This window comes from Anguilla anguilla, chromosome 15 (assembly GCF_013347855.1).
Source record: "Anguilla anguilla isolate fAngAng1 chromosome 15, fAngAng1.pri, whole genome shotgun sequence".
Lineage (NCBI taxonomy): Eukaryota > Metazoa > Chordata > Actinopteri > Anguilliformes > Anguillidae > Anguilla > Anguilla anguilla.
Window position 1 is genome coordinate 31,810,096 of NC_049215.1, and position 12,903 is coordinate 31,822,998.

The window sequence follows — 12,903 nt, forward strand, 5'->3', positions numbered from 1 at the left end:
GCTCCAGCTTCTTGTACAGGGCCACGATGCTGGACTCGGCCCGGTTGTCCCTGATCAGGATCCTCCTGATGAACTTGTCGTTGAACTTCTTAAACCTGCGGGGCACCAGGATTCATGAGCGACGGGTAGGGGATTCATATGTGACTGGGTGAGGATTCATGAGCGATGAAGAGGGGATTCATATGTGACTGGGTGAGGATTCATGAGCGATGGGTAGGGGATTCATGTGCGATGGGTGGGGATTCATATGTGATTGGGTGGGGATTCATGTGCGATGGGTGGGGATTCATATGTGATTGGGTGGGGATTCATATGTGACTGGGTGAGGATTCATGAGCAATGAAGAGGGGATTGATGTGCAATCAGCAGGGATGGGGGGTAGGGGTTAATTGTCCCCCCCCCCCTTTCCACAAGAAACTATCCAGCAGTGAAGGAAACACTTGAGAAATTAAGTATCAGTCTTAGCCACATCTCAGTTTACGCAATAATTCCAGAAACACGTCAAAAAAAGAAACATTTCAGAATCTGGCATCCTGTGGACTAGAGTTCCTGCTACTGAGACTGATCAGTGCTATTGAGCCGTGACATCAGCACTAACAACCTCACAGAGCAGAAATGGGTCGTTTCAGAGATTTTTTTTTTGGGTGCATAAATCCCCCCCCCCCCACAGCTCCCCTCCCGCTGGAATGTCACGCCGGTGTCTCCTTCCCCGGCTCACCCCGAGGCGGCCATAACGACAGAGCGAGTTCTGGCAGGGACCGCTCTAAATTTAGAGGCGTCTAACCGGTCCCGCCAGCCCCCCCCCCCCCCATCAGCACAGAGGGGAGGGGCAGACACTGTGAAAAAGCCCAAACGCTGTTCACGGCTCCTGTGGAAGCAATTAGTCTCTCTCGCTCTGTGAGTCTCTATGGAAATGAGCATCTGTGCCGCACATAACCAGGCGTGGGGTTAGGTGGGGAGAAAGCCCAAAAATCAGGAATCCCCATCGGCTAATGGGCTCTGTGGCTGGCCTAGGACACCCCCCAATGCCAGGAGTGCGGAATGCAGCTCGAGGGACTTTTTTTTCTTCTTTTTCGTTTTTCGTTTTTTTTTTTTTTTTACACAGGCACCGCAGTGGACACCCTGTGGTTTCACAAGGACCCACAGATTCACCAATCAGGCTCTTACTTGTCTTTCCAGTAGTAGTGACTCCACTGCCCACAGAGGTCCTCAATTCCAGCAATGGTGTGCTCCATGATCTGAAGCAAACAGCAGCAACATGCAAACACACACGTGTTATGCCTCTAAATGCCACACACGTTAAACACACACGTGCAGCACGAGACACAAAGAGGTGAAGCAGAGGAGACGCAGAGAGGAGACGCAGAGAGGAGAAATAGAGATGAAGTAGAGGAGACGCAGAGAGGAGACGCAGAGAGGAGACGCAGAGAGGAGACGCAGAGAGGTGAAGCAGAGAGGTGAAGCAGAGAGGAGAAATAGAGATGAAGTAGAGGAGACGCACAGAGAGGAGACGCAGAGAGGAGACGCAGAGAGGAGACGCAGAGAGGTGAAGCAGAGAGGTGAAGCAGAGAGGAGAAATAGAGATGAAGTAGAGGAGACGCACAGAGAGGAGACGCAGCAGAGAGGAGGCGCAGCGGACAGCAGGCGAGTAGCCAGCCTCCTACCCTGGTGTGCACCTCCACGTTGATGCTGGTGAGCTGGCGGTTGGTCCGGCGCACGTTCATGAACTCGATGAGCGGCCGGATGCTGATTCCCTGAGGAGAGGAAGCCCGAGAGGTGAGGGACGGGGATCGGACGTCCGCCACGCAGACCCCCCCCCCCCCCCCCCCCCCCGCACCCGAGGCCCGGGGACCGCCCCTCACCTGGAGGAACACCGTGAACAGGATGACGGCGATGGTGGCGGTGATGAAGAGCTCCCTGCGCTCGATGTTAGGAGGCAGGAGGAAGACGAGGGCGAAGCAGATGGCGCCGCGCAGCCCGCCGTACGCCAGCCCAAACTGGTCCTTGAAGTTGAAGGGGATGGTGCGGAAGGGGTTAATAATCTGGGTCAGCACCAAGACGCCTGGTGAGAGAGGAGAACGAGAGCGACTCAGCAAACCAGCGCTCTGCACACAACCTCAGGACACAGGACACACACACGCACACATGCGCACACACAGTCTCTCACTCACTCACTCACACACACACACACACACACACACACACACACACACAAGCACACACGCAAGCGCACAGTCTCTCACTCACGCACACACACAAGCACACACGCACACACACACACACACGCACACACACACACACACGCGCACGCGTACCCAGCCCTCTCCAGACGAAGACGAACAGCAGGGTGGAGAGGATGTAGCCCCAGTTCCACTCATGGTCGGTGGTGACGGTGACCACGCCCAGGAAGAAGAAGATGAGGGTCTCGGACACGGTGCCCACCATCTTGATGACGTGCCGAATGGTGGTGCAGGAGCGCTGGGACACGTTCTCCTCCACGTAGTACTTCATGGTGAGGGCGCAGGTCACGATCCTGTCCCGCCAGAGCCACAGCGCATCAGCGACAGCGCACAACCCTAACCCTAACCCTAACCCTAACCTCACACAATCACGCTCAAGAGCAAAAGAATAAGAGCGTGGGTTTCGCATGGGTGCATGTGTGTGTGAGTGTGTGTGTGTGAGGGTGCATGTGTGTGTGTGTGTGTGTGTGTGTGCATGACTGCGTGTGTGTGTGTGTGTGTGTGTGTGCGTGTGAGTGTGAGTGTGTGTGAGTGTGAGTGTGTGTGTGAGCGCGCACGACTGTGTGCGTATGTGTGTATGTGCATGACTGCACGTGTGTGCGCGTGTGACTGCGGGTGTGAGTGTGTGTTCATGAGAGAAAGTGTGAGTGTGTGTGTGCGTGCGTGACTGTGTGCAATTGTGTGCAACTGTGTGTGCGTGTGTTCATGGTTGCGTGTGTGTGTGTGCATGGTTGCATGTGTGTGTGTGTGTGCATGGTTGCGTGTGTGTGTGTGCGCGCATGGTTGCATGTGTGTGTATGGTTTTGTGTGTGTGTGTGTGTGTGTGCATGGTTGCGTGTGTGTGTGTGTGTGTTTGTGTGTGTGTGTGCATGGTTGCATATGTGTGTGTGTGTGTGTGTGTGTGTGTGTGCATGGTCGCATGTGTGTGTGTGTGTGTGTGTGCGCACACGGTGTGTGGCTCCACTCACGCCATGATGCTGGAAATGGAGAAGAGCTCGGCCACCAGGTAGGCCAGGTAGCTGTACATGAAGACGAAGAGCGGCTCGATCTCGCGCACGTTGGCGGTGAAGCGGGTGGTGAAGGCCGCCACGAAGCCGAAGAGGAAGCCGAAGAGCAGCCCGCCGAAGCTCACCACGAAGAACCGCGCCACGCCCAGGAACACGTCCACCGAGTCCACCTCCGGCAGCTCTGCCACAAACGTGAACATGTTGTACAGCACCTGACCAGGGGGAAAACAGCCAATCAGAAGCAGCGGGGCAGGGAAGGGGAAGGAACGTGGGTCGGGAAGCTCTAGCCAATCAGGGCATACAGTTAATCGGTATATTTCAGCCACGGACTGTCGACAAAGATGGACGAAGTCACTGTGATGTCACCCATTGACTCTCCATGGGCTTGTGGGAAGTGTAGTTCATGGGCACCGCCATGTTGTGCAAATTGGAGTCAGAGAATGCACAGTAGGGATTTGAAGTCCAGTCATCCACCAAGTACATGAGATACACTGACTTGATTGTGATGCAAACTGTTCCTGATTCGTCCAAAAAATATTACCATCTTGTCCAAATAGCACATTAACTTAACAAATCGGCATATGGGGAGACATTATACGGAAAAAAAACACCTATTGTTGTGGGAAAAAAATTATTGACTTTGTATTTTCACCATATTTTTGCCATTGACTTTACATTAAAACGGGTGGCTGAAACACCTGTACTGGAGACAACCACAGTGGCGCTAGTGAGCAACGTCTCTGAACACGTGAGCTTCAAAAACACAGCCCTGGTTTTGGCCGCTTGATTTCAGCCCTTCATTGGCTCTGGAGTCCACACAGCACTGAGATCCCTGCGATACAGCGCTCACTAAGCAGGGTGCGGTACAGTCCCTAGAGCAGTGGGTGTGTGTGTGTGTGTGTGTGTGTGTGAGTATGGGTGTGTGTGTGTGTGTGTGTGTGCGCAGAGAGGAGGAAGAGGCTCCAGATGTGGCCTGCCAGAAGCTGAAAAACCGGTCAGACAAGAAGGCAACTGGAGCAGAGAAACTGTTTTTCCTTTTTTTTAACGCGACTGTTTTCCAAGCTGTCAAAGTCGACTTTAAACACAGTAAGACCAGCTGAAGCAGGGCAGGCGGCTCTGGGACAGTGACCCTGGTTAACGTGAAGGGTCGAGCTCACTGGCTGTGCGCATGAACACACGAGCGCGTCCTGCCAAGACCGAGACCGCAGGCCAGCTCACGCGGGTCTCCGTCTCCGCTGAACTCCAAAGTAAACACCACAAACCAAACCTGACACCTGCCATTCAAACACTCCTCCTTTGAGAACTTAAACTGCCTTGTTTTCCCAACTTCCTCCTCCCCCGACATTAAAGCAGAAAGGCAGTTCCTCCTCCACCTGGCCCCTCTCCCAAAACAGCGAGGCTTGTGACAGCGAGTGACTGGTTCCCCCCCCCCCCCGTCCACTCCCTCGTTTGCATTTTGCGCTCACACAAAGTGTTCGGTGGGGGGGGGGGGGGGGGGGGCAGGGGCGGGAGCCTCAGTGATCCCACAGGCTTTAATCACAGGTAGCGGCCCCACCTCTCCCCTCACACAGGGTAAATGTTTGTCCTTGTCACTCACCGTGTGTACAAAATAAAGTTGGTTCTCGCTCTTTGCTTCCTTTGTCTCATGCACTACAAAGCCAGAGGGAGTAAGAACACAGCCCTGACATGAGAACTCAGCCTTTAGCTCAGACTGGGCGAGTTATACACAGCGACTGCACACTTTTGCGATGCTTGTGTATGTGTGTAAGGAACCATTTGAGCAATGTGCTCAAAGTTGGATAAACAGGGTTTCTCACTGAGTGCAGTCTAGACAGGAGAGCTGCATCGTTTACCATTATTCACCATTGATTTTGGATACTTTGGATGTTTGTTCTAAGCATTCTTTGTATTTTCATTCAAAATTTTGCATTTGTACAGTTGACACTAGTCTTGTAATCATGCCTCATTTCTAGCTTAAGACATAGCCATAGCTCTCCTGACTTAACCATGAGACTTAGCCATAGCTCTACCCTGAACTAGACTTCATGTTCATAGCCCTGGATAGCTGCTACTAGAATTATACTTTATCTGACCCGTGTTTGCATTTGTTCTAATGACCTTCGGTATGCACTTATTGTGTGCCACTTCGGATAAAAAAAAGCATCTGCCAAATTAAATGCAACTTTAAAAATGTAAGAGCACATTAAGAGTTCTCCATGAAGGATTAATGTATTAAATACCATAAATACATTTGACAGTTCAGGAAAAGCAAACAGGATTGAGAAGGCCGACGGATTTCAACAACACGTTTACACAACAATAACGAGACTGACAGCCCCCCCACTGGAGGACAATGCACTGAGTTTCGGCAAGACTGGACTCTGGCTGTGGCCCCGCCCACTCCCGCACGGGGTCGACATCCACTCAACCGAGAGCGTGGAGCTGCCAGAACCAGTCTGATGGCATCTGAGCTAACACACACACACACACACACAGCCCCCAAATTCAACGCAACCCCTCCTGTAACTTCAGCTCAGAAAGTGTGGTGTAACAAAGGCTGTGGATAACTGAGGGCAGTCTGGTGGCATCTGAGCTCGCTCTCGCTCTCGCTCTCTCTCTCTCACACACACACACACACACACACACACACACACACAGCCCCCAAACTCAACGCAACCCCTCCTGTAACTTCAGCTCAGAAAGTGTGGTGTAACAAAGGCTGTGGATAACTGAGGGCAGTCTGATGGCATCTGAGCTCGCTCTCGCTCTCGCTCTCGCTCTCTCTCTCTCTCTCTCTCTCACACACACACACACACACACACACACACACACACACACACAGCCCCCAAACTCAACGCAACCCCTCCTGTAACTTCAGCTCAGAAAGTGTGGTGTAACAAAGGCTGTGGATAACTGAGGGCAGTCTGATGGCATCTGAGCTCGCTCTCGCACTCGCTCTCTCTCTCACACACACACACACACACACACACACACAGCCCCCAAACTCAACGCAACCCCTCCTGTAACTTCAGCTCAAAAAGTCTGGTGTAACAAAAGGCTGTGGATAACTGCGGGAGGAGAAACCACAGAGGGCTTCGGAAACCTGAGCTCATTGTGCGCCCAAACACCACCCAGGCACCCGAGAGACTCGACAGGGACAAACACAAACAAAGACAAAAACTCTCACTCCCAGCGAGGCAGATTTCTACAGGTAAAGCAGCCCCTCTGAACCCCGAGGACACTTCCGCGACCCCCCTACTGCCACACCTCTTTTCCCAAAAATTCTGGCACGGACAGGAATCATTCAAAGAGATTATCATTAAACTGCGATATTTAGAAATAATGAATAACGATGCAAAGTACCGACTCCACCTGCACCCAGAAATATGTTCAATTCACTGTAAAACTCTCTCGTATTTCATTTTTTAAATGTACCGGTAACATGAACGTGTTCTGGCCAATGAAACCCATGCAGGTAATTAAGACTAGGGGGAGCAAGGGGGCGGGTCCAGCCGCTGCTACCGCTGGCTGTTTGCTGAGGTGATGCCATGAGCCAGATTACAGACACGAGACTAAAAAAAAAAAAAACTTGAGGAATGTCAGGAAATCAAGCCACCTGGGGACAGGTGTATGGAACCCTCAGCACTCAACGAGTCTCAGCAAGTCAGCTTGGGTCCAGAGAGAGACTCAGAGACTCACAGAGACTCCCAGTGACGCGATCTTCTTTTTTTTTTTATTTAAATAATGGCTCTAAACACGAGCGCGGCTTTTTTTGTGAAGGCTTCCTGTGGAAAAGTACAGCGTGTGACAGTTTGTCTAAGGTTGCCAGGGGGGCGTTTTCTGGAGGATTGTCCTGGTTTATCGGCACTAATAATCCCTCTAGAAGTTATTCTGCTAACCAGGCACTCTGCTCGCCCTTAACTAAGGGGAGGGGTCGGGAAATGAGCCAGGGGGGGGAAGAGGGGGGTTGGGGGGGGGAAGAGGGGGGGGTGGAGGAGATCTGGATGCTCTCGGTTTCGCCTGAAAACAGTGAAACCCCCCTCCCCCCACCACCCCACACCCTCCCATAAACAGCAATTGCTGAGCTGATTTGACTGACAGCTGCAGCTAACCCTGGACTCTACGCACATATGCACACAAACTATAAAGTGCACACACACCGACTAACATACTCGTGCTACGCTAGCACACACACACCAACTAACATACTCGTGCTTCACCAGCGCACACACACCGACTAACATACTCATGCTTCACCAGCACACACACACCGACTAACATACTCATGCTTCACCAGCACACACACACACGACTAACATACTCGTGCTACCGTAGCACACACACACCGACTGACATACTCATGCTTCATCAGCACACACACACCGACTAACATACTCGTGCTTCACCAGCGCACACACACCGACTAACATACTCATGCTTCACCAGCACACACACACCGACTAACATACTCCTGCTTCACCAGCACACACACACCGACTAACATACTCATGCTTCACCAGCGCACACACACCGACTAACATACTCATGCTTCACCAGCACACACACCGACTAACATACTCCTGCTTCACCAGCACACACACACCAACTAACATACTCCTGCTTCACCAGCACACACACAGCGACTAACATACTCATGCTTCACCAGCACACACACACCAACTAACATACTCCTGCTTCACCAGCGCACACACACCGACTGACATACTCGTGCTTCACCAGCACACACACACCGACTAACATACTCCTGCTTCACCAGCACACACACAGCGACTAACATACTCATGCTTCACCAGCACACACACACCAACTAACATACTCCTGCTTCACCAGCGCACACACACCGACTGACATACTCGTGCTTCACCAGCACACACACACCGACTAACATACTCATGCTACATTACATTACATTACAGGCATTTAGCAGACGCTCTTATCCAGAGCGACGTACAACAAGTGCATTGGTTCACGATGTAGAGGTGCAAAAGAAACACTAGAGTGAAGTAAGGACACACACTAGCACACACTAGCTACGCTAGCACACACACACCGACTGACATATTCGTGCTTCGCTGGTGAACACGCACTCGCTCACCGCTCGCTCGCCCGCCCGCCCACTCACCACGGTGACGGCGTCGTTGAACAGGCACTCGCCGAACACCACGATGTAGAGCTGCTCGTTGACGTTGATGTCCTCGAACACGGTGAGCACGGCCACGGGGTCCACCGCGCTGATGATGGCGGCGAACAGCAGGTTCTCCTGCAGGTTGATGTCCTGCACGCCGAAGGCCTCGATCTGGCAGACGGCGTAGAGCGACAGGCCGATGCCGATGCTGTTCCACAGCGTGCCCACCACGGCGAACCACAGCACGGTGCCCACGTTCTCGAAGAAGGGCCGCGTGGGCATGAAGTAGCCCGAGTCCAGCACGATGGGCGGCAGCATGTACAGGAAGAAGACGTTGGAGCTGAGCACCGCCGGCGGCTCCTCGTGGACCGAGTGCATGATCCCGCCCACGATCAGCCCGATGCTGATCAGCAGGCACGACTCCGGGATCCAGATGGTGATCTTGTGGTACACGTGGAAGCCTTTCAGAGAGAGAGAGGGAGAGAGAGAGAGAGGGGGAGAGAGAGAGAGAGAGAGAGGGAGAGAGAGAGTGAGAGAGAGAGAGAGAGAGGGGTGAGAGAGAGAGAGAGAGAGAGAGCAGAGCGCAGTTAGCATCAGAATCGGGGATGGGAAGTGTTCGTTTCCTATGCAATATGACCTTTTGAATTTTTTGTTCGGTTTATACCTCCGCAAATCAACCGGCAATGCCACCATTTTGGTTGTAGCTTATAGATACATTTCAGCGCATTTTACCTAATACTCATTATGCCTACACATCCCTCAGCACGTAGACCCTGTTGCAGAGGGGTGTGTAGGCCCTGTCGCAGAGGGGCGTGTAGGCCCAGTCGCAGAGGGGCGTGGGCGTGTAGGCCCTGTTGCAGAGGGGTGTGTAGGCCCTCTCGCAGAGGGGCGTGTAGGCCCTGTCGCAGAGGGGCGTGGGCGTGTAGGCCCTGTCGCAGAGGGGCGTGTAGGCCCTGTCGCAGAGGGACGTGTAGGCCCTGTCGCAGAGGGACGTGTAGGCCCTGTCGCAGAGGGGCGTGGGCGTGTAGGCCCTGTCGCAGAGGGGCGTGTAGGCCCTGTCGCAGAGGGGCGTGTAGGCCCTGTCGCAGAGGGACATGTAGGCCCTGTCGCAGAGGGGCGTGTAGGCCCTGTCGCAGATGGGCGTGTAGGCCCTGTCGCTGAGGGCCGTGTAGGCCCTGTGGCAGAGGGGCGTGTAGGCCCTGTGGCAGAGGGGTGTGTAGGCCCTGTCGCAGAGGGGCGTGGGCATGTAGGTCCTGTTGCAGAGGGGTGTGTAGGCCCTGTCGCAGAGGGGCGTGTAGGCCCTGTTGCAGAGGGGTGTGTAGGCCCTGTTGCAGAGGGACGTGTAGGCCCTGTCGCAGAGGGGCGTGGGCGTGTAGGCCCTGTCGCAGAGGGGCGTGTAGGCCCTATCGCAGAGGGGTGTGTAGGCCCTGTCGCAGAGGGACGTGTAGGCCCTGTCGCAGAGGGGTGTGTAGGCCCTGTCGCAGAGGGACGTGTAGGCCCTGTCGCAGAGGGGCGTGTAGGCCCTGTCGCAGAGGGGCGTGTAGGCCCTGTCGCAGAGGGGCGTGTAGGCCCTGTTGAAGTGGCTCTAACTGTGGGTCAGGATCCTCAGGTGGAACGCTTGAATGACTCTGTTCAGTGACGAGATTCATCCTCCAAAACTAAACCTCTTCAAAAGACATCAAATCTAGAAAGGGCACAGACTCCTAACGGCCGATGCAGTCATTTGACGCACGTTTACAAGATCCCGTATGAAAACAGCCCTCACTACATTATGGTTCAGGTGATGAGCGCGTTCACTCGTTAAACAGGTTGTAGGCTCACAGCTTAGGGGACCGTGTTCAAGTGTGAGGCAGGTGCACAGCAAGGGAGGAACCTGCCGTCTGTGCGCTTTAAATATGCCAAAAATGAACACATTTAAACGTTTTAACTGTAAGGCCACATGCGAATGCACATGTCCTGTGAGCACCCAGTTTTGGAGGGCGGGAGATATCTTATCCAGGAGAATGTAGAGTATTTAGGAAGATGTTGTGTGCAATCCAAGACCCACCCTAAATGTGTTATGCTGAAGACCAAGCGTGCACAGAAGAACAAGAGGTGGAAAGCTAAGGTGTCCAAATAATACCCCAGAAAAATTTTAAAAAACTAAACAGAACAAATACATAGCTATTACTAAAACTCAGTTTTGACTACATGCAACAACCATTTTGTAGCCTTTTCTTTTCTTTTTTTTTGAGGGCATACAGGCGTTAAGATTGAAAATGCCAACTCCATGAAGGAAATCAGTCGTTTAAGAGCTCAGGATGTCCCAAAAACATAAAGGAAGAACCAGTAAGACTCAAACGGCGCGCGAGGACAGACAGGTGGAAATCTTAATATGAGGCTGATCGTAGCAATACATCAGAATGTTTTCGCCTCAATGTTTCTTTAGACTGAACAGACTGGTTAAAACGCGTTTAAAATTATATTAGTACAAGGTCATTTCCCCCACGTTATTTTTAAACGCAAGGAAGCAAATACATTTTTTTTTACCCACCAATTTTTGCAAATGATGCAAGCAGGACCCAGAGCGTGATTTCAAAAGGAACCTGTATGCGGGGATAGTCCATAGCGAAGACCGGCAGATTGGATTTCTCGCCCTCGGGATACGACTGAGGATCATCGATATCATTTATCGGTTGCGGTTTAAGAGTAGTTCCCTCGGGAGGTTTCGGTGCGATCTCCCCGTTCGACCCGAATCCAAGCGACAGGAGAACCGTCCAGAAAGCCAGGAGTCCCATGGTCCAGTTCCATCGAAATCCCATCTTGCCTTTGCAAGAACTTCAAGATCCAATCTCAGTGAAAACGGAGATGATTAGGAGAAGGTTAAAATTGATATTTCCTTTAAAACAATAGACATACAATCCAGTATCGTGTTGTGCACAGACAGGCGGAAAACGAGTTTGAGAATTTTTCTTTGAAACCTTAAAAAACTTGGAAAACAAAGTATATCTCTGCAGCGCGTGTTCTGAGTATAGATACTACAGGACACTTTAACATCAGTTAAATAAAAACTATTTTATCTACACCGATTCTTCCTACAACACGCACTTGCTCTCCTCATTAGCGTGTTCCTCAAACTGGCTTGTTCTGTTGCGTTACCTGTGCCGGTGTACATACCCGTACTGGGTGGAGCCTGGTGTGGCTTGTCATTGGACGATTGGAGCGCACTTAGCCTAAAGCGATTTGTGCGGTACGTTTTAAACACCGGCTCAAAACTTCATACCATCGTATCGGATCACACTAAGGTTTAAACACCACATTGGGTCAGTGGGTCTGGATAAAGATGTTAGCGTCATTTCGCAGTCGTGGTATTTTCACGTTAACTGGCAGACCTTATTTATATAAATGACGTGCTTTTGGAAGATTTATACCGCGCTAATACAGATCACAAAAACACTAACTTCTTCGGTGAATTTCCAACTTTGCAAGTCCATAATTCACAAAATGTAAACCTTTTTTTTCAAGGAATTTCCCTGCTTTTGCAGAACAGGTAAACACAATACAGGTGTTGCAATCGAGTATTCATCCACGCCATAGATATGAGCGTGCTTATATTGTGTCATATAAAAAGCTGGTCAGAACTTTCGCTTTTTGTAGTAGTCTGAACTTCTACCACAGATGCAGTCCCTAACCAAAATGTTCTGTAATTAATAAGAACGTTGATTATTAGGCCACACATCCATTCGCTAGCAGGGCACACTTTCGTGTTGCCTATGCATATATGTATACAGAAAAAAAATTATAACCTATCACAGAATAACAAAGTACAATATGAATAATTAACTATTTGTAGCAATATTTAATACTGAAATGGACTACTGAAAAAAATCTGCGATAAAATAAATATATATTTATTGGAAATTATTTCATACAAAAGTGAAAGGTTACATTTGAAACCCAAAATAATTCTAATTCCATGAGTGTGAATGTACTTGTGAGCATGTGTGCAGTTGTTTTGCCTGTGTGTGTGTGTGTGTGTGCTGTTACATGACACAAGTCAGAGCTGTACAGTGAGAGTCTTGAACATTGAGCAATCCACCTCCTCTTGTGGAATTAATCGATTCAATTCAATTGTACGTTCAGTCGAGAAACAGGCATGACGTCGCAGCTGCAATCAGAATGCAGCCACTTATATCACAAATTGTAACTTTTTTCCTGGTGAATTCCAACCAGCAAGGGTATCAGACTTGAGTTTCAGAGGACCTTTATGGTTTTCTTTTAATCAGCAGTCAATTTAGACCTTAGAAACATGGTGTGTGAACACTTCAGCCAATCGATGGCTCGAAGGAAGCACCTGAGTGCAGAAACGCACTAAGAACCAGCAGAAATTGCGATACTCTAAGACTGGACTCTGGGCTGGGGTTCAATAAATATTTTGTCCTAAACTTTTGAGAGTCAAAAGCAATTCATTTCTTCACAAACACAGTTTGGTGGGTTTATCAATCACTAAAACAAACATGCAAATTTAGTT

The 12,903-nt window shown here is 50.8% G+C and overlaps 1 protein-coding gene across 1 annotated transcript in view; it reads right to left on the reverse strand.

Moving 5' to 3' along the window:
- slc9a2 (solute carrier family 9 member 2) overlaps positions 1 to 11,486 on the reverse strand; it is a 19,779-nt gene extending 8,293 nt beyond the window's left edge. The window contains exons 1-8 of the mRNA XM_035392562.1: positions 10,927 to 11,486; positions 8,391 to 8,854; positions 3,209 to 3,459; positions 2,316 to 2,533; positions 1,863 to 2,062; positions 1,665 to 1,754; positions 1,168 to 1,238; positions 1 to 95 (exon numbers count right to left, since the gene is read on the reverse strand). The exon at positions 1 to 95 is cut by the window's left edge and continues 73 nt beyond it. Of these exons, the coding sequence (XP_035248453.1) occupies positions 1 to 95; positions 1,168 to 1,238; positions 1,665 to 1,754; positions 1,863 to 2,062; positions 2,316 to 2,533; positions 3,209 to 3,459; positions 8,391 to 8,854; positions 10,927 to 11,194 (1,657 nt within the window). The 5' untranslated portion in view covers positions 11,195 to 11,486. The remainder of the gene's footprint in view (positions 96 to 1,167; positions 1,239 to 1,664; positions 1,755 to 1,862; positions 2,063 to 2,315; positions 2,534 to 3,208; positions 3,460 to 8,390; positions 8,855 to 10,926) is intronic.
- Positions 11,487 to 12,903: the final 1,417 nt, after the last annotated feature.